The sequence below is a fragment of the Asterias rubens genome, chromosome 3, assembly GCF_902459465.1.
Source record: "Asterias rubens chromosome 3, eAstRub1.3, whole genome shotgun sequence".
NCBI lineage: Eukaryota > Metazoa > Echinodermata > Asteroidea > Forcipulatida > Asteriidae > Asterias > Asterias rubens.
Window position 1 is genome coordinate 7,316,872 of NC_047064.1, and position 23,018 is coordinate 7,339,889.

The 23,018-nt window shown below is 37.3% G+C and overlaps 1 protein-coding gene across 1 annotated transcript in view; it reads left to right on the top strand.

Annotated features, from left to right (window-relative positions):
* LOC117288514 (zinc finger protein GLI4-like) overlaps positions 1-23,018 on the top strand; it is a 47,658-nt gene that overhangs the window by 1,300 nt on the left and 23,340 nt on the right. Inside the window, exon 2 of the mRNA XM_033769402.1 lies at positions 11,351-11,444. Within this exon, the coding sequence (XP_033625293.1) occupies positions 11,378-11,444 (67 nt within the window). The 5' untranslated portion in view covers positions 11,351-11,377. The remainder of the gene's footprint in view (positions 1-11,350; positions 11,445-23,018) is intronic.

Sequence of the window (23,018 nt, forward strand, 5' to 3'; positions counted from 1 at the left end):
AAGACTATTCTTCTCAGTTGGTGTATCTCAATATAAATTCATAAAATAACAAACCTGTGAAAATTTGAACTCAATTGGTTGTCAAAGTTGCGAGATAATAATGGAAGAAAAAAACCCCCACTGTCACACGAAGATGTCTGCTAACAAAAATACTAAATTGTAACAATTGAAAAAGTGGTGGCAGGATAAAGAAACAGAAACTTTCCAAAAAAATTACCCTTGTCTTTCAAGTAGGTGAAAACATGAGAAGTTATTAATTCCAGTAGGCCACCAATCTTTAAAAAGAAAGACACAACCTTAGTGTGTGGTGGGCTAGATAGGGTCAGATGCAACATTTTTTATTAAAAAAAAATAACTTAATTCCTGCGTATGGTATAGATCATGCCATTAACTATTTTCCTGATCAGCCCCAGGATTTGTTTTTATGTTCATACCAAAATACTTGTGCAGTGTTTAAATTTTGGTTGTGGCAGTCATAAGAAGCCAGGGTGATTTAGGAGGTCTATGCTATTTTTCTTGACTCGACTGTTGACGGCATAATGTTTCAGAAGAAAATATTTCCCTGGCAGATCACTACTGGTGCTTTTCAGATTTAAACTGTCCTTGAGTTTCACAGATATTTCTTCTAAGTCGGTTAAAATTAAAATGGTTAAAGATGGTGTTAAATAATGTGCAAACATGAGTGAATGGTTGATTTTGGTCCACATTTGCATCAACTACTAATATTTATAACTACGATAAAGAACTAGATGCAACATTTAGGAAACATGAGTTACAATTTATACATAGCCTTTATCTTGAAAATCCTACAAATATCTTGTCATGGATTAATGAAGCTTTTCAATTTGGTCTATTTTGTAAACAAAACCCCAATGCACACAAATTCAAAGTGAATTGGGGGGGGGGGACTTAAATTCTACTATTATTGAGCATGTGTGGGACAGTGGGAGGTAGATTTATACCCAAAATTCTGTGTTTACTTTTTACATAATTTTTGTCCAATTCTCCTTATAATCTAAAATTAATACTCAAAACAACTTTTGAATTAGGTAGGTAGGACCATGGTAGGACTAAGGCATACTATGATGGAACTTTGTAGACATCAGTGTTTTAAGTATCCAGTGTTCCATTGGTTGGTGTACTGTACTCCATTGCAGTGCATAAAATGCCATATCCCCACAATCAAATTTGTTGGTGAGCTTTAGCAGCAGTCAGCAGCATCAAGTGGTGTCTGGTTTGATCCCAGTAGATGCAAAGCTGGGGTGTATTACTTTGACCTCAAGGCCTTCCACCAGAGCTTGGCTCATATCAACACTGAGGGAAGAAATCCCACCTTCCATCAGGAGGGCTTTGCAAAAATTAGCATGGACTGGTATTTTCAGCTTTCTCATAGCATGGGGGCCATGATGGAGGAGTGTGACTTTGTACAGGTGTTAGGCACAGACAGAGTTGGGCAAGAATGCACATTGGTTTCATAGGCCTATGAATATGTGTGTATGTTTAATTTGATTTGATTTGAATTCATTTCATGGACTGAATATGCAGCAAGATTGTGACAACAAGCATTTACACTGATAAGAGAATAAAAATGGAGGGAATCACATCTTTTGAATTGAGAGTTTTGTCACTCACACTTCCTTGCTCTATGCACTGTGCTTTTTAACAAGTGTTCTGCGCCTCTGATCATTTTGTATGTAAGGGGCGCAATATAAATTTTAATTATTATTATTATTATTGCACTAACTAACACTTTTGGCCTACAAAGAATAACTTCTTTGTTAATGTCAGTAGTATCAAAAAATCTTCCCCATATTTTGAACTTTTCACAACTCCCGAAGTATTTTTTTGGGGAATATTATTGTCACAATGAAACACTGACTAAAAGTATCAAATTTCACTAAAACCACCAAGAAAAAAACATTAAGGAGGCAGATTGAAAATTTGGGGCTGTTTTAAACCAAACACCAAACAAAAAATAGTCAGTCATATAGGACCTTGTTTCTATTTAGTGTCAACCAAACTTTGGCCAAACGTTCAAATTGGTCCAGATTGCCCAAAGTTTTATACAATCCTGGGGGAAACCCTGTCATTATCTCTAAACTCTAAGAAGTACCACGGCACTGCCTGAGCTCAATGCATAGACCTATTGGCTTGTGGGCCCGATTGCATTAAGCTGTTCAGTTTCTTTGCTGAGCAAAAAGTTAGTGGGGCGGCACCAGCCTCAACTCGGCAAACTTTGTTATTTTCCCTAGCATTTCTGGGGTGCTTAGTAGCTTTAAATATGAAATTGGGCCCTGGTAATCAAACTAGCCAAACTGGTTTATTTGAAGTGAGCATGGTCTAATCACTGTAGTGTTGCAGTGAAATTATACCACACTTAACAAACAAGATTCAACAAGAATTTGAGTGGATTCACACTTCCATCAGTTCTGAATTACCGTAAACCAGGAAGGAAATAATGCACTCGACCATTGTGCTCCCTGTGTTTTAAATAAACCCAGACAATGGAACTACAAACACCCCCAGCTCCCCAAAGCAATCCAAATATTTATACAGCAGTTGAATGGCCGGGTCCTCTCAGTCTCAGGTTTTTCCCAGTTCTTAGGAGTATGTTTTCATGGTTTACCATTGGCATTTCAGTGAGTACTCTCAGGGGTATGTTCACTGTATTTTGCAAAATTTTTACCCTGGAAGCATTTTGTAAGGTTCAAGAATAAATCTGACCCCGTACATGTTATGAATGTGCTCTGCCTGTCCATTTTTAAAGGATTGATGCAAGAGTACTCTCATAGCCAGGAAGTATCTTAGATACTCAGATGCAATAGTTTCTTTGGATTCTCCTTATGAATAATAATGCACCCTTGAAGTATTTCTATACTGTTTCACAAGCTGAAGCAGAAAGTACATAGGACTAACCCACCCTTTAATTTGTAGAATCTTTTTTTGCCTATGACAATGAAATGAATCCCTACTCACTCTGAATGAAGATGTACGCCTATGAAACTATGATTCAGCTTCATAAGTCTTAAATTTTTTGAGAAAAAAAAGGTGAAAATCACAAAGCAATGTTTTCAGGTGAGCGGTAATGTAGGCCTATAGGGCATTCGTTTAAATAATAATTTTTGTCTCACTCAGACAAACATTATTTTTGTGACATTGTTTTACTCATTTCTCAAAAACTACTGCACCTTAGCAAGTAATATTTGAAGGGAAGCTTTTTACCATCATTATCTTTAAATCAGGAAAGCTTATTGTAAATCTGTGGACGTTTGTGTTGTACAAAAAGTAAACCCTTTAAAGATGTAACAAGAGACACTCCAGCTGGTATATATCTGCCTTAACAGCTAGTCTGGGACTGAGATCAAGGCCAGAGATTATTTGGATTTCAGAAGAGTCACTCAGGAGGGTTTCAGTTGTTGGCTTGATGTGGTCGTTTTCTCCACAGGGCTGCATTGTTCCCTCCAGTCCCCCCCTGCCACAATATCAGTGTCCTTGTGCAGGATTTGTTACAGTTGAAATTACAATGTTGAGCTTTTGTCCAGAATAATTGGAATCTTTGTTGTGTGTCATAATACTGCAAGGTATACAGCATATTTAAGTGTAGTGCAATGTAGTAGAAGCATAAGGACCAGAAACAGAACCCTGCCTAAAATAAGCAGACTCTACATATAAATGTTGAAATGAGTTGTGAAAACTGAATTATATAGTGATTGATGATGTTGGAAAAATAAATGTAGATTTGTTTACTGTATCTCTAATAATAATAAGCAGAGGTGACTAAGTCTGCACCATGATTGCTAGAACAGCTCTAGAGTTTAGTACATTAAATATCTGACACTGTTGACCCAAAAATTTGGTCTTTAAAATTCAATATTTTTGTGTTAACCCCTTTTTGTTTGTTGTCATTTCTCTCTATATTGTCTACATTTTAACATTCCAAACTGCCTACCATAGAGTGCCATTAGAATACCAGCCCATTGCTAACTTGAGGTGACGGAGCATAAGCCTACTCTCGCTGAGTGAGAGATGCACTAAAAGAATGTCTCAGTTATACCGGGATTGTCAGAACATCAAGCAAGAGGGATGAAGATTTCTAGGCTCCAGGCATTTCTGGCATAAATAGAATTCTGCTTGAGCAAGTTCCGGAGACCATATTATCTCCTGTTCACCCATCTCCTTTTCATGTCTCCTGTTGTGTTGGTTATGCTCCAGTGAGCAAATGGTCAGCCAGTCAGCCCTTGTCTCTCACAAGCTGGGTTTCTGGTCTTTCAATACCCTGTCAGCCCTAGCTGTTCTGCGGATGATCCGCCATAAAAGAAATGTAAATCCGGCCCAACCCGCAATATTGTGGCCAGTTTGGCCCCCATTGTTGTTGAATTAAGACTTCTCTTTTCTGCCCAGGAACTTCTTTTTACTGCTCCCCTTTGAAGATCATCTTCAGTCTCCATGGGGTGGAATCTTTTTTGTGTTTTCTATTCTGTCTTCTTTGCAGTCTTCTCTTCTTGGAAGGAACATTTTGTGGTTGATGTTGTTTTGCATCAAGAGAGTGGAGTGTGTCAATTGAACGTGTGATAAATAACGCCAGGAAAATATTTATAACAGTCAAATGCAACAGTTATACCATGTTTTTTTCAATTTGGACGACATAATGGGTTATTCTGAGTGCATAGGAGTATAGCTGCTGATAGAATTTTGGAAAATTTACACAAATTCATCTTGTAAGAGAGGTAAGCATTAAACTGTTAAAGCCTAATAAAGTTATTTGGTTTCCTGACTAGTGAGATGGCATAGTGTTATCTTTTTTGTTGCGATCTGCTCTGAGTCTTAAAGATGGAAGGTCCTTGGGTTTGATTGTTCCCAGTTTCATCCATTGCTAATTAGTTCGGTGTAAAAGACTTTAGGCTAGTCCTAAGTTAGGGCAGCTCCATGGTTAGGGCAAGTTAAACTCATCATACATGTAACTCAAAATAAGGCTAGTCTTAACTCTTTGTGAAATCCATCCCTGGACATTTACCAGGTATGCATATTTTCAGATAATTAGCAAACTTCTTCCCATCTTGTTTCCCCTCACCCCAACTACGCAAACTGCATTGTTTTATTACATACAACAATGTCATTCTATGCAGCTTGTGTTTTAGCGGCGAATGGTGATCGAAAAGCAGAGCCATGAAATGGGGCCAAGGTTTACCAAAATCTTGTACCAACCAAGTCGTACATGACTGAGGAAAGGTAGTTCAATTGTACATTGTTACCTGTGTCTACTATCATCATGTACACATCATAGCAGCATATCTTGAACATGTACAAGGTATTTAGATAAATCCAAGGCCAACATTTTACATAATACACCATGTTTAGTGAAGTAGCTAGGCCCCTGGGGGAAAACGTTCATGCATGTTCAGTATGTCATCTGCTCAGAACCATAAGAGGTCATTAGTGCAATTTGTATGGGTTAGATAAATTCCTTTTGCTTATTTTTGAGCTCCTACAAGTATGGTGTTAACAGAAATTGTTTGGCAAAAGGAACATTCATCCAAGTCAAAACATCCATTTGTTGATTTTGATCCATTTTTGTTAAACTGATAAAATATGCATTTTTCATTTGATGACCATTTGATAATTCTAAATATGAAATTGCCAGCTTGCTATTATTTACCTTAAAGCTCTGAGCAGACGATGTGCCCGCTTGAAAAGAGGACCATACAGAAAATGTTAACATATATAGGCCTATAGGCCCCATTGACACCGTTTTCATAAAGAACAAGGAATCTGCATCTCAGCGAAAAAATTGCCGACTGTGGAGAAAATGTGGTTTGAAGTAAAACGTAGAACCCTTTTTAACAAAAATGTTGTTCTTTTGAGTTTTGCTACCAAAATAAAGTTGACTTCTTCAGTTTTCAGTCTTGCAACTATATTGATGAGTCATCTATTCCTAATATAACAGTCGACAATTAGTGAAAAGAAAGAGAAAACTTGTATGCAGAGCACTGTGTTCAAAATCAAACCAATGTAACATCCTCCTGGTAAACATAATTTTGTGTTGTAGTACTGAGCTGCTTTTTGTGCTTAAAAGCTGCTCTATGAAATTGAACCCTGGCTATAGACACATTGAAGCTTGAAGAAGTACGTCTACCCATTGTCTACCGATGCAGAATTGTCTTTTCCCTATTGTATGTATGGGTCAGTCTGTACCAAGCAAGGGCATTTAGCTGTCTATAAAAGATCAACGCATCCTCTAGGACAATCTGTAGGCTCCCTTTAAACCCTGACTGACCTTGATATGGGAAGCAGTCTTAGATTACATTTCAACTTTTGATTGATTTGTAGAGTAGGAGTATGGCCAGGATAATTGCCCTCTCTTTATTTATTTAACATTGTGACCAAGCCATGATATTAATGATCATTAGGGCTTTTAAGTCTGCACTGGTCTTCAGGGTAAACAATGATAGTTTCCTCAGGCCAAAGAAAAAGACAGAACAACAGGTCATTGTCCCCGCCCTCTTCCTATTTTCAAGCCCTTTTTTTTCTGTCACAAAAAGACTACATTTTTCATTCTTTTGATGTATGATCCGATATACCCATTATGTTACACTTCTACATGTAAGTTCAACAATGCAAAAAGAAAAGAAATGGAAAAAAGAGAAATGAATGGCCAGCTAGAAAGACCCTCGTTCTGAAAAACATTAACAAAACAAAATGGTTTATATTTTTTTCATTTTGACCTGAAAGCTTGCAATTTAATATCAATGTTGTTATTGTTCGGTGAGTGAATTTTGTTGATTGGCATGTTTCAGACAGAAAATCAAACTATTATTTTTCTAGCTTGGCTCCCATAGCCTTAATCCCTGAATGAATAAGACTGATCCATTGTGTCCCGCCCCTTGATGCTCTGACCAATCAACAACCATGAAAAGAATATGTCATTTGTATTATGGGTAAAAGTGCTCTGTGCAACAGAAGTATATTTTAATCAGACTGAAAGTCAACATTTGAGCACAAACACAAAAGACTGATTGGAGTTGCCTGGTCTTGAGTTTACCGGCCCAATGCAAAAATAACTTTCCTCAGCAGGCCTGCAGTCCAGTGTTTGGAGCCCTCTAACGCTGTGTTTGAATTGCCGGCTACAGCTACGGCTACGGCTCAATTTCTGTGTCTTCATGCATTCCTTTGCAACAGTCATAGCCGTAACCGTTACCGCCAATTTCAAAACTACAGTAAACAGAAACACTCAGTAATTGTGAACAATTGCTGCAAGGCATCAAAGTGAGCTACAGAGAAAAATGGGCGCCCACTTCCCATTCAATTGCATCAGTGGATAACGCCACTAATCCCTTTTAGAAAGAGTTTAGTGGGGGTGAGACTCTTTAAATGACTTTGGTAATCTAGCTAAATCCTGTAATATGCAAATCCCGTACTTCCCAAGCTTATCCTGACTTCAATTCAGAATCCTGTTAAGGTGTGGCAGTTTGTTGTTTACTCATGTAACTGTGAGCAGTTTTCTTCTCTCCTCTACAATGTGTAAGAAAGGAAGTTTCTCTGTGGTTAAAACCATGTTATGTAATGCCTCTCAAGTAGTCCAGAATCTCTTCTGGAATTTAATGGGTTCAGACTTTGAATGGAATGCTAATCATGTACAGTACAGCTAAAAGGTTTTCCCAACCAGATGCAGTTTTTATTTTATTATGTCATGGAAACTGACTATAAACAATGTTTCCAATGACACTGTCATTTAGAAAATAAATTTGAATCAGACAATTGTTTGAAGAATTTACAGGGTCTGCTTAATTTTGTAGGACTCAAAACACAATGTCCACAGACTTTTGAAGATAATGGTGGTAGAAAGCTTCCCTAAAAATATTACTTGCTGAGGTGCTGTAGTTTTTGAGATAAAGTAATATTTTAAGGGAAGCTTTCTACCACCATATCTTCAAACCGTGTAAGTTAAGTGTACAATTTTTTAAAATTCAGTTTCAGTTTAATTAGTCTTTATTGTAGCCCAAAAAGTTATTTGAAGGTTTGCATAAAAATTCAGTAAAAACATTGAAACATTAAAAACCTTTCAAGCATGTGCTCCCTGCTCTACAATACAAAGACTTCTATGTTGCCAATCCTACACCTCACTTCTATGTAATTGTTTGCTTACATCATGGAGGTAGACCATGCTTACATGTACCATGTATGTACTTCTTAATAATTATCATTTTTCCCAAAGAACACAGCTGAACTTTGCCAATTTGGCTTTCCTCTGGCACAGCATGAAACAAAGGGCCAACGTGATGGGTAAAACCCTTTCATGTGGTTTGCTCCTGCCATGCTCCTGTGGAGCTGACTGTTTATTAGATTTTCAAGTGGTAGTGTTTGTTCTACTGGGTGTTGGTTAGCGCTGTTGCAGTGCGCCATTACCTGGTGTACAGGGCATAGGGTTCCATCTGTAATGGCTTTCTGGATCATGTTACATGTCAAAGGGTTGGCTCCTTCAGTTTGAGGGCACTTTCCTTATAAGTTCCCCAGAAGGAACTTTTTTTTAAGGTTCTAGATTTTTATGAATGGGCATTTTGAAGAACAACAATGCAGTCATTATGGGTTCTAATTATAATCTTTTACTGTGGAAATTATTGTATTAAAAAAATAAGTTTGTCCAAATAACTGATTTGGTTTTAAAAACAATGGCCATAATCAAAATTCATTGATATGATTGTTATGTTATCAAATGAAAATTGTATGGTTGCACTTTTGCTGCGTCAACCTGAAATGTTTTTCATTTGGTTAAATTGCAGCACTTAAAATGTACGGTGACAAACGTCAATAGTTAAGAAATGAAAATGGTGGCAGAACAAAATTGCAAAAGATTGCAAAAGTAACCATTATAGTCCTTGATAAGAAGGGTCTCGTCAGAAACACTAGTGGGCTTGAGTTCCATGGTTAGTAGAGCCTGACTCTTTGGTTAGAGCCAGTACATGTTGGGTTCAATACAAATTAAGTTCATGGTGAAGTAAAAAGTTATTTTCAGAAAGATTCATCTGGACATTTGGATTTGTTTCAATTGTAACACTCGCCCATCTATGTTTTAACAGTGTTCCCCTTTTTAGTCAATTTAGGGCCAGTATCTCTGTTTTCTTGTGCTGTACGTTTGTTTCCCTTTAAATGTTCCCTTAAACCTTTCATTTGGTGTTCCTACAGTATGTTTGTGACTGTGCACATACAGATGTTGCGCACATGGTGGAGCACTGTGCTGTGTTTCCCAAGCATTGACATAGCCCCTTTAGTGTGGTGGGTGTGCACAGTGTCTGAAATTGCAATTTGTGGTATATTTGCAGTGGCCTGCTGGTTGTAAATTTGGACCCCCTCTGGTGGCGGAATGCTTGATATCTTCTGATACCTGATTATGAATGACAGCAACAAGTGTTTCTAACAAATTGAATCTTTGAAAATTTACTTGTTGTGCCATTGGGACTCACTGTGTTTGGTTGTGAATGAATTTACTGTACACTTCAGTTGTTGGCCTTGAATGTCGTGGTAAATCGTAAACCAACTCCATCGTCCATTCAAATCATTAAATTTCTTGATCTTAAAACCTTAAATTCAAATCGCATTTCAGTATATGGAGTAGTTGAGAATCAATGTGTCTCTATGAATGTTTCTAAAATATGTAGTGACACTCCATGAGTAGGCCTACTTTACACAAGTTTGTTCTTAAGTTTAAGTAAGAAGACAATCCAAGGCTAGGTGGTGAAACTTGTTTGAAGTTGATTACTTCCCATATAAACCAATTTCATTTTTCCAATGCTGATTTTTTAGAAGGAAAAAAAAACCCAAACAATTTATTGTTTGAGAATTGTGTTTCCATTGATCTGACTGGTCCTTAGATCTGACTGATTGGAGATTGGACTTTTTTCTATGAGTGGACTAGTTCTTTCTACATGATTTGACCAGTCTTTTCGCTTTGATAATCAGACCGCCCCTTTCGCCATGTATGATCAGATCGGTCATTTCTTCATTATCTGACCAGTCCTGTGTTCATGATTTTAGTCTATGATCTGACTGGTCCGTCCTCTATGAGATCTGACTGGTCCTTTTTCTATCTATGACTGGTCCTTTTCTGACCTGTCCTATCTCCATGATCTAACGATAACCTCCATGATCTAACCATGGAGGTAAGACATGACCAGCCCTTTTTTCAATGATGGACAGTCCTCATAATCCATTTATACTGCACACTTGCCTCATTGTTTTGTCTATACATCTTTTTGTGAAATTCACGCCCAATCAGCACCAATTAATATCTTGTAATCCCCTTACAGAAACTGTACCAACAAATCATCAACACCTGGGTATACACAGATTAGTGTCCCTACAGCAGGCTAATAAACAATCTGTTTATAGGGGAGGAAAGTTATAATGTAGAGTTGGGAAGGGCTTGAGAAGGGCATTTTTATGAGGAGTAAGAGGTCACTATTGGTTAATTTGAGAGGGTTAGTAATGGTCTGAGGTTTCGGTAGTGGTCTGGGCTGGCTGGCTGCACTCTGCCCTTGGGAATAAATAAGTAACATTTTTTTCTTGTGGAACTCTCTGAGGCTGGGACAAAGCTTGTTATCTGAGAGAGTGTTATTTTGTGTGATTCAGCAGTGAGTTATTTGTGATTTATAAGAGTTTCTCTTTGGGCAGCGGAAAGAAAGTATCAAGAAAGTGTGAGTACTTTTAGATATGATATTCTTCATACTTCAGTCAATTTCTGTTTGTTGCTGCCATTGGAAATATCAGTAAAAACTTGTATTTAATAGCCTGAAAAATTGTTATTAAACTTAAAGTTTAGACCATTTGTCTGTAGGCCAGCCTGTGTGCTCGATAACATTTTCATACTTTTTCTTAAGGACCACAAAATATCATGCTTGTTTTGTGCTCACATCATAAGAGCAAACTGTCATGCTGTGTGTATTTGATAATAGACCATTTAACCTGTGCCATCACATGTTATTGTTTCCAAAATGGCCTCAGACACAGAGGTTGTATACTTCCTGCAGACCCAGCTTAATGGGAAAAACCCCATAAATCTTATATTTATGGAAATTCCTCTGTCTGAATTGTATCAATTTATTTGATAAGAACAAAAGACGCATATCTCAAAACTTGATCAGCTGTAATTTTTCAAAATAACTCTCAAATTTATGTGAATATTAGGACAAAAAATGTAATCTTTTCAACTAGTACTATGTGTTCGCATCTTTCCTAAATTGTCTTTGGATTGGAGATGCTTTTCGTAAAAGCAAAGATTGATTGATTGAAACAAGTTTCTCAAAGAATGCAACAATTATTAATTACTTTGCACAATCTTCTGTTCTCCTTGTCTTAGAAATGCGAGTGGAAGTGTTAAGGCGAGATGGCCACCGTCAAGCACCATGAGGTGGAGACGACCAAGAAAAGGAAAACCACTTCAGAGGAACAAGGTAAGGAGTTCTTTCGAAGTACTAGTCTAATTTTTAGCGGAGCTTCTTTTTTGTTTTAGTGAGGTGTTGAACATTTAACACTTGCTCAGCACTGTTCATATGTTTGTTATTTGTCATTTAGCCCTCGAGAAAGATTCTACTAGGAATAGGATGAAAATGTCAGGCCATTTACTGTTTTTTTGAGGGGATGTTAATCAAAAGTGCACTATGAATTAACATCCCCTCTACTGCAGTGGTTGGGTAATTGGTCAAGTGCAAAATCCTGCATACTGCATGATTTGTAGTGAGCAATTGCAAAACCATTCTCGTTCATTTGCTTCATACTCAAACGTGGTAAAACATGCATCTCAATGATCTCAATCCATGTAAGACTGCACATTGAGTCTGTCATTGCCATGTAGGCTGCAGAGATCATTACAGCAGCTGATTTCATGAAATGCTAAGGTTAATCCTAACTAGAGTTAGGACGAGTAACTCTTACTCTTACTCATCCTAACTTAGGATGGGTTCAATGTCTGTTTATGGTTATGGAACGTAACCGTCCTACATTAAGTCCTAAGATTAATCCTAACTTAGGAAGATTTTGATGAAATCGGCGGCTGGGCTGGATTTCACAAACCTCGTAGATTCATCCTATAAATGCAAGCCCAAATAAAAAAAAATACCAGTTGATCTTCCCCGCCTGCATCCTTTTTTGGGGCCGCATCCTTTTGTTATTTTTGTTATTTTTTTTTATTATTATTTTTTTTAGATTCCATCTTTGCAAAAAGAATGGCCTAGGAACTTTTTCCGAATCTAACGTGATGCTTATTTTTGTGAACACGCGTAACCGCCTGTTTCATAAAACAATAATAGTGAATGCCTACCAGCAAATATTTTTACAAATCCGACCCTGTTAATACTTATACAGCAATTGTGTTAACACAAGTCCTCATGCAACAAATAGGTATAAAATATGTTTGCAATGGGTCCAAACTGAAGAATTGGTGGCCTGTTTGATTTGAAATACTAAGCGGCCATCTTGAAAAAAAAAAAAAAAAAGAAGTAAATAATAAGGCCCTCAACCTTATTTTTTTTTTTTTTAATCCGGACGATCAACTTGTAAAAGTTGGTAATTTTGTATTGTGACATCACACTTTGCTTGGTAAATAAAGTGGATATGTAAGTTCTTCATGGGGCGATATATAAATGCTTGTGTATTATTATTATTATTATTAATATTATTATTATTATTATTATTGAGTACTGTCAGATTACTCGTTATTGCAACTGGTATGTGGTTAGAATAAAAACATTTAACACACGAAAGCTCCAACACAGCAGTTATGGTCATGGAAACCAGCTGTTGTTGCGCACACATGAGAAAGTTTGTTCCTGAATAACTTGCAAGAAGATTGCATTGATTGCAACTGATAACGATTGTAAGGTTATCATCAAAGTATTTATTTATTCTGATGGCTACATGTATGTAGTTGTAATATGTTACACTATTAACTTGTTTGTTTGTTCACGTCACTGGGCATAAATTGTGCATGTATGGCGTTGAGTGCACACTAACTGGAACCATGGAACTAAACATTGGCAGCCGGTACTAATATCTAGAGCTAACAGACAAAACCTTCTCATTTATCTGCAACTGGTACCCGCTTAGAATAGAAACGCCACCCGAATGCTTCCAGACAGCAACTACTTGTAGGCCCTACATGTATACCAAAGGAACACATTGCCTTGGATCGGTCGAGTTGGTCTTTGAAAAGCGTTTGTAACCGTTTGTTTTAAAATGCACATGGTTAGAAAGATGATTTTTAAGTAGAATACAATGATCCACACAAGTTTGCCTTGATATTGCATGGTTTTCCTTTTATATTGTGAACTAACACGCAGGCATACAACTCTTTCACGTTTCCGCGGAATTCCGCTTAAAAAAAAAGAAGTGCCAAGTAAAGCCTTATATATGCCTGACAACAACAATGTACTACTACAATAATGTAAAATAAGCTTAGTACATGCTAACAATGCACCTTAGAGCATAATAAACCTTAACATTTTCTAGGGTACCATTGTGGGTCTTGTGTCCCGTGGCGTTTTGGCTGCCTCGCTCCGCACTTGCGTTGTGCCTTTGAAGATTTTTCCTCTTTTTTTTTCAACGGGCAGTTGTATGCCTGAATACGTCGACCATGTATGGGAGTACAAAAATTGACTCCCATAAATGGCCAGAAGTAATATTCGACGAGGTAGAAGGAAAACCATGCAATTTCGAGTGATACTTGTGTGGATCATTATATTCTACTTTTAAAATATCTTTCTTAGCATGCATTTTATTTATAACAAATGGTTACGAACGCTTTTCAAAGACCAACTCGACCGATCCAAGGCAACGTTTTGATTGTGCACACATGAGAAAGTTTGTTCTTGAGTAACTTGTGCAGTGATTGCCTTGATTATTTGATACACATTGATAACAATTGTAAGGTTATCATAAATGTGTTTATTTATTCAGGTCAGCTATGTAATTAAAAATGTTACACTTTACTATTAACTTGTTTGTTTGCTCCTGTCAATGGGCGTACTGGGCTGGAAACTATAAATCTTGCAGCCGGCATTCGAAAATGTGTCTAGCAACACACACAGCGTTGTAGCCACGGTGGGCGGCGGTGGGCGGGCCCGCCCAGCACTGACAATTTCCGCCCGGCACTTCAGCTGAAAAATAGACTGCCGCCCACCACAAAATTTCCCCAAAAATTAATAAAAAAAATAAAAGTTCTGCTGATATTGATCACCTTGCAAGACTAAAATATCATGTTTTTTCGTGTTTTGTCATTTTAAATGCAGTTTGTAATTTTTTTGAGCCAGAATTTCGAGCAATAAAAATCTCAAACGTGCTTCTCACGTAACTTGCCTCTTGCCATCTTGTGAAGTTTTCTTCGTGAAATGTGCCCTGACGTTTTTATTGAACAAACTATAGTACAGTGTAGAAGGCGTACCGTCCATACAGTCTGAGCAGTGCTGGTACCGTGCACATGTACACTATGTATGTATGTACGTGTGTTGTACACCAGCGCGCGCTGTGGTAGACCCTAGAGTGCACTACAAGTCTAGTCGTGAGGTTTTCGCGCAGATTTCACGCATTCCATGTACACACAAACAGTTTCGACACACAACAGTACAAGGGGTGTGTAAAGTCTAGTGTACGAATTCGCGTATCCCGGATGTAGGCATGTAAACACGTTCGCTTCGTCCACACGTGTGACAGCGCGCTGGGTTTTCAACTTGAATGAGATCTGTGTAAATTTTAAGATGGCCTCGCAACGTTAGCTGGACGACTTTTTTGGAAAACGGAAAAGATTGGAATATGATATAACAGTATCTCGTACAGCTTCAGTTAGTGCTGAGAATGAAACTGTACCTGAGACTATCGAGACAGTTACTCCACCTTCAAAGTTCAAGTTCAACTTCATCGCGGCGGGATTACATCAAGCAAACAGCAGAAACTATTTCACAAACAGTCTGTTCACAACAAATGCATCACAATTATTTTGTATTAACACATTTTTGTAATAATAATTGTAATTATACTTAAAAATTGTGATTCTTGAATCTATAATGTACATTTGGCACGATTGGAATGTTAATATTTAGCCCTGAAAACAATCCTTATAACAAAGTATGTGTGCACTGCTCGCAATCTCTGACCAAGTTTAAATTCAGCTGCGCCCACCACTAAAAATGTCCTAGCTCCAACACTGAACACACAGCCATCTGGTTTATCTGTCATATTTTAAGAATTAACATTGTTTAAGTGAGCCCTCTTGTGGCGAGGTCATTCACATTTTTGTGCTGTCAAAGGAGATTTTTGCAAAAATAAAAGTCTGCTCATTTCTCAAACACAGACTGTTATTGTTTTAGTGCATAATACATGAATATGTTGTCCTTTAGATGTGTATTACGTAATAGGTTTTTGGAACATGACTTTTATGACCACAGGAAAAAAATTAACGGTACTACCTTTTGAAATCAATTTTTTTCACAGGTTATTTTTTATTGTAAATGGACATATACATAGCATTGTTTAAAACAACCAAACATTTCCCAAAACTTTGCTTTGTGACAGGGCCTATTAAAAAAAAATGTACCCTCAGTTAAGTAAGAGCACAAACACATTGTTCAGTTTCAAAAGAATGTTTTAACATGGAGCTATATATAGCTCCATTGTTTATTTAATTATGTCAAAATCACTGTTTGAGTAAACGCACATTGACTTTCATTTCACAACGAAGTTACAACTTCTATACGACATAGGCTTACATTTTTATTGGAGTGAGTCAATTTGAAAACTCTGTGAAACCTTTATTTTTGTTTGTGTGATCACATTAGCATTTCAAATTAAAAATAAAAGGTGTTTTTAGATAAAATTATTTTTAAATGACCAACTGGTTTTCTGAATCTGGGAAAACTGCCTCATTTTTTTGCAGCAACGTTCAGTATTTCAGACACTGTTCTTATTGGTTCTTGGTTGTTGCTATGGTGATTCATCACCCTTCTTGTCACTTTGGTGAAGTGCCAGCATTACCAAAGGTGTAATAAATACTGTGGCGCTAATGGGAAGGTCAAAAAGTCACTGAAGTGTCTGGTGATGCTTTCCTTCAAAAACATGGGCCTAAACTTCATATTAGAGCTGCTATGGCTGAATGATGTTGTGCTTACTATACAAGTTTCTATTTCATAGTGCTACCGGAGCTATCCTTTTTATAGCTTCATGGTGCTGCTAACCATAAGCACACAGATGGCCTTCTAACCTTCTGGTGCTTACTGTATGAAAAAGATTGATACATCCATGTACATGTAGGTAAGGCCTATAAAACAATGCAATTTATGGCGAATGTGCAAGCTGGCCGCCTATTTTTCTTTGGTACCTTGTGAAATACAATGCATTGAACAAATTTGTTTGCTACAGTTAGCATGAAACTCGGCAAAATAAGAAAAAGAAAATGGCCTATAGTTAAAATTGTCTGCTTTTGAACAGCATATGATATTGGGCCAAAGGAGAATTGCCTTGAGTGTGTAAGAAATATGCGGTTGCAGTGGGGGGTAGCAGTCTATAAGAATTTTGTGGGTTTTATTTCCTGAGAATTGGCTCCACTTGTACTGTGAAAAGGGCTTCAAGGTTGTGTTTGAAATTTTGTTCAATGCACAGCACATGCCCCTCTAGTAACGCTACCTCTAGACACAAAGATTTAACAATTTTAAAAGGAAAACTTTTCAAGAGTGCTCAGTAATGTTTTCTAACATGGTGATTCAATCTTGAAGTGATTAAAAAAATCCCATCTCCTATTGACACAATACACTAGCTGCCCGATTAGTGTCATATCAAGCCTCAGTAGCTCTTTATTGGAAGTGCTTAGCAATCTCCAAGATGTTTGCTTAGCGCTTGGGGTGTTTGCCTGGCAAACTTGTCCTCCATCTTTAAGTGGGGGATTGGAATCATACCCTGTGAATTGGCGCCTAGGTATGAATACCAATGGGGGCTGTGGGGGCAGTCGGCGATGATACATGCACAATGGGTTTTGACGTCATACGGCCAGGTAATCCTTGTTTGCCACTGGGCAGTTGGCTTTGCTTTTCAGGGTAGTAGGTTTTTGAAATATTTGGTGACATCTTGTGGACACAGCACCACAGAGATTGCAACAATAATGTAGTGATGCATGGTGAAATGGTTTCACAGCAAAAAGGGTATTGATTGACGTCAACCCATTAAACCAGGGATCCTGTTTACCTGGCTACATTGATACAAAGGGGCGTAGCAAGGGCGTATTCTTTGGAAGGGTTTATTAGTTGAACCATGGAGCTCCATGGTTGAACCATTGAGCTATGGGGGAAGCAGTAATCCAATGTGCGAATTAAATACACTCGAGGGAGGTTTGTGGGGACCCCATAGCAATTAATTTTTTTATTAGCTAAGAATAAGGTGGTTCTGAGAAGAGCAAGTAGGTTAACAACTCTTCTCCCGAAGACAATCAGAGCACACAAGAGTAACATTGAGTGAAAAGTTAAATCAAGAAGAGGGCACCATTTCAGGTGGACAAAAACCACCATCATGCATCAAGGCTTTAACCCTGGCATGCAAAGTTGTAACAAACTTTGTCCATGGTTGACATTTTACAAGCCCTGTGCAGTCTTGTGGATCTCCCCCCTCCCTCGAACTCAAGCTCCGCCCTTAAGAATCCATGCAATGAAGTTACTTCTGTATTTGATATCAAGGTGATTATCCTATAGTTTGTTTAACCAAGAGCTCTATGCACACTTAATGGCACTCCACTACTGCTTCTGTATTTACACCATCTATAAGTACACCGCCTGCTGCACAGTCAACACCTGACGCAGCAATCCCATCAAGATTATTTGTTGTAAACTTCTCCATGTTTATCATATCAATACAATCATCCCGCTTTTTTTAAATACACTACCAGAGACTGACATATTTATGAGTGTTTTCTGATCAGGAATATAATGACTTCCGGGGGAGCTTACTGAAAAAAAACAACTTATTTTGGGGAGTTTGTGTTGAGAAGTGAGAGATTAAAGGTTAGAGGTCAGCCCATCCATTTATGCTCTTAACCCCAGGTTAAAATCAAACTGCAGACCACCCAAGGATTTGTTTGTGTGTGGGCCCTGTGTCTGCTACTAGCTGTAGAAGGCCTGGGCTTGTTTTTTAATACTCATTCCAGGAGTGTCCCCCATTGCACAAAGGAGTGTGTAATACACGTAATAACTACAGCACACAGTGGGTCGGCCTGGACAAGAAAGGAATTGATCTTGAGTACAATAGATATCCGCCCATCTTCAACAGTGGCCTCCAATTACAATGGTGTTGTCGCTGCTCCTCCGCGCATGGATGTGATGGGTACCATCCGTTCCACATCGGTAACATTCCTTTAATCTTCACCGTGGAAGCAGATTGGTCATTATATTCTCGCCGCAGTGCCTGTTGTTGTGGTTTTTCTCGCCGGTTTAACTGTTTTTCTCATTAGTTTTGGTATTTTAAAAGGCTCTTTCATCATGTGTCATCGTCAGTTAAACGGAATCATTTAATCATCAAACTTGGATCAATATTCGGGATGGAGATAAAGTGAGAAAGATGACATTACCACCAGTGTTTGTGGCCGGATCCTCTCTACAATCAACAAGGTTGCTTGACACCTTGTGTTTTGAGAGATGACACCACTTGATCGACAGAGCTGATATTGGAAAGACCTATTCCAAAATCTTGACTTATTTGTGGAAACTTAACTTTCTGGAAATTATGCTCAACGGTGACCAGTGAAAAGTGCCAATGAACTTTTTGCAGCTTGAAGAACTTGTCTTTTGAGACAAAAAAAGTCTTCAAGAAGGCATGGTTATGTAACTAGTTTAGTGCTCAAGCAGTACAGCCTGATGGTAGTTTCTGCATCTCAAATCGTTCATAGATGAAGTCAAAAGGTGTAATCCATATATAAAGTCAACACTGACAGTGCTTATGTGTTTTGGAATTCGTCAAGATTCTTTGATGTTTTGGAGACTGTTGTTCCATCTACACGGAATGAATAATAAGTTTTAGTATTGCCTACTTTTTATGCGAATAGATCTGCACTGAAATCCAAACCAAGGTAAGTAATAAGAAGTCGCACATATTTACAACAAAAGTAAACTAATATCTGTGAAAATATCACTTCAAAAGGTGGTAGAATGTTTGAGATTTTGCAAAAATCTTGAGCAGTTATGTCCATGCAGGAAGACTAATCCCTAAACTGGAATACACAATCTGAGAAACCTTTCTTGCATGAAACGTTTCTCAAATTGAAAATGTTTTTTATCCCTTCTCTAAAACCACATTCATAAGAGAATCGCTTCTCAAAGTTAAACACTACCAACAGCTGCAATTTTTCTTAGCTAGTTTTTATGGTATTTCTGCCAATAAAGGTATACCCTCCCTTTTAACCTCCTAGCAGGCACACAATTTAACAGTAAAAGGTAACTCAAAAGGTTGTAGTCGGGGAGTAGTCAGGTGTACATGATATTTTTCAAACAAATAAAGTTTGGCTGTCAATTGAGAACAGGCAAATCACTATTGTGACAGGTGTTCAAAAGCTGTACAAATTGAAAACAGGGTGTGGTTAGGATACCCGACACCTTCTTTCCATAACCAGTGCTGATGGTCTTCAACTGAACAAATGAAGTTAACGTTTGTGATGCGATCAAGCAAAATGAGTGTTTGTCGACCTAGGTAATTTTTGATTTTTGTAAACATTTTGCAAAAAGATGTCCTGTAACCCTATGTTGATACCACTTTTGGTTTTAAAAACTTGTGAAAGTAGAAACACCAAGTGATGTAATAGAATAACACGGAGAAAAACAAGTTTTTAAGTCAAGTTTATTGGAAATGCATCGGCACATTTTTTTTCAGTTTCATGATAATTTTAACATATTTTGGATGATATTTGTAAGGAAGGAAGTTGCCAATAGAAAATAAGATATGTTGGCATAAAAAAAAGTATAAATTTTGTTGGAAATGTCACCCCCGTTGGCCACCCCAGTTTAAGATTGTTTCTCCATGCTAATATTTTCAACAAGCGACATTTAGCTTGATCACATCATATTTTTTGTCAGAACTGAAAAAGATCTTGATAGACTTAGGAAGCAAGTTTAGGAGTTCAAACAATGCGGGAAAATTTAGCAACAGTGCAGCTGATGTGCGATAAAAGGGATTAGAAAGTGTTAAAGGAAAGAAAGTTATTTCATCTATTCCTTTTTTAACTTGCTCAAGTGGATTAGCATGAGCTGTAAGCCCTGGTGAGAGGGATTTGTTTATCAGTTGAGTAATACCTTTGGTATGTGTGATTAATGTGTTTAATTGTCTATTTTGTCCTATTTAATTGATTGCAAACAAACCTGATACTATATACATGATGTACTAAGCAGTCTAAGAAGTCAAGAGAGGAGCTAAAGAGGAATTTAGTCGGTAAGACTATGAAGCTACTGGGGTTAAAGACATGACAGCATTCCACTATTCAATCAAATTGAGAAGAAAATCACTTTAAATAGAGAAGGACTACTAAAGCTGAGTAAAGCTTTTTTAGGCCATATTATAAAATGACTCTGAGTGACTTGAATTCTACTTCGCTGGGCATAATAACTTCGCTGGGCATATGAGATTTTGTATCATGATTACTAGTCAAATTATCTTCTTTTTTTAATAACAGCTCAAGCTGCTTGAACAATTTTTGTTAAATGTTTCCCGGTCTCCTTTTGAAAAACTGACAAAATTTAATTGTGTAGTGTAGTGCATTTTCCGTTGTTACATGTTCAATAGAAGAACAAGATGCTTTTAGTTCAGTATACAATTGTGTAGGACTTTTTAAATAACTGTTAAAAAAGTGAATAAAATGCACAAATTCATACAGTCAGTAAAATATGTGGGGCCTATTAAGTCGATTAGACAATGGACCTTGTATTACAGTACATTAAAGTTACCTTGAAAGATAAAGACAATCATAAATCTACATCAAGCTTGGTATTTCATTTTTGATAGGGCAAGGCCGTTAACAAAATAAAGGGGGACTTTCACTGGAAAATCTCAAACTTTTAAAGTCAAGATCAAATTCCAGGCCTGAAATAAAGTTAAGTCTGAATTAATAGGAGACAACAATTCAGGCATTCTCCTGAAGACGATCTGAGCATACTGATCAAAACATTGAGTCTTTATTCCTCAGTTTTTTTCAGAACCAACACTACTCAAAAAGACATATTGACATTGTTTTACCGTAAACCTCTCTTAGTTAAATACTTCCACCATGCAAAGTTTCCAATCCTAGTTAATTTAATAGATGTTACTTTCGCATCTGGGATAAAGAAGTTAATTTGTTTTTATACCCTTACACCGATGTACACATTGGTGTAACTGTAAAGGATAAAAACAAATTAAGAGGAGACAAAAACAAAATTCCCAAATATGAGATGGTTTTTCCATCTGGAGTCCCCGGAAACAATTCTCAACGCTGGGATCTTTGAAATATACGAAAGATAATCCGGCAGCTTCTTATAGCGGAATTCCTCCTCACTGTTACCTGTCACGTTAACACCTATAATCCATACAGCGTTTGTAAATAAGCAGCAGTGGCCCCAATGACCACCCTGCAGCTCAGTAACAAAATATGACAGGCTTTTATTTATGACTTGGAGTGCCTCACTCAAGATGGTTTCTTACTTTTGACCTCTGGAGGGTATGCTGTACAGAAAGACATGTGTTAAAGGCACTGGACACTAATGGTAATTGTCAAAGACCAGTCTTCCCACTTTGTGTATCTCATTGATGCTCATAATAACAAACCTCTGAACTCAATTGGTTGTAGAAGTTGCAAGATAATAATGGAAGAAAAAACACCCTTGTCACACGAAGTTGTGTGCTTTCAGATGCATGATATCGGGATCTCAAAATCTAATTTGGAGGTCTTGAAATCAAATTCAAATATTTAGTGGAAAATTACTCCTTTCTTGAAAACTACAATACTTCAGAAGGAGCCATTTCTCACAATGTTTTATTTTATACTATCAACAGCTCTCCATTGCTTTTTACAAAGTAAGTTTTTATGCTAACACTATTTTGAGTGATTAATTACCAATAGTGTCCAGTGCATTTAAAGGGGATAGAACAATGGGAGGGGTGGGGGTGCAGTAGGTGAAAGAGGGTTTGTAGGGGGGAGGGTGTTGGGTTAACTAACTTTGAGCTTCAGTTGGCTAATCAACAAATCTTAAAGACCTGCTTGAACGAAAATGTCAAGTCGTGAACTTTGCTGAATTCCACTTAAAATGTTTTTGATGAATAAGGAAATCGAGTAATATGGTTATAAATAGGTTTCAATTGTGTAAAAAAACAATCATTTTGTATGCCCTTGTCCAGAGCTTTTCTGTGAGATTTGCGAAAAGTACCGTTACGTAATCACTTTCAAAACGTCATAAGTAGATAAAGCCGCTTTGTTGCAGCATGGATGTATAACAAAGCAAACTCCCACAAATGACGTCAGCGGCATTGTCCTTTGACGCCCGCTCTCAATGGCAGAAGTGTTTTTAGTTTTTCAAAAAACCTTTAGGTAGGGGCCTGATTTTTTTACTCGATAATTCTGAAAAGTTCAGAAGTGTACACATATCAAAATTACATTAAAATGGTGAACAAGTGCATATAAACAAATAAAAATACAATTTCTGTTGAAAACATTCCGCTCAGGTAGCTGTTTAAAGGGTTTTGATACCTTTTGTAGATCAAGTTTCTTTCCATTACATGTACATGAATTCCTACTCACAGTGAATGAAGATGTATGCCCTACTTGTAATATGATTTACCTTTATAAGTCACAGCTTTATTTAGTCAACAATGTTTGTCTTACTGATGAGACCAAAAATTCTTTGTAAAATTGTTTTACTCATTTCTAAAAAGAAACCCCTGATATATTATCTTGAAACTGTGTAAGTTTTTAAATGTAAACTGTGGACGTTTGTGTTTTGTGTCAGACAAAAAATACCCAAACCAATTTTAAACAATAC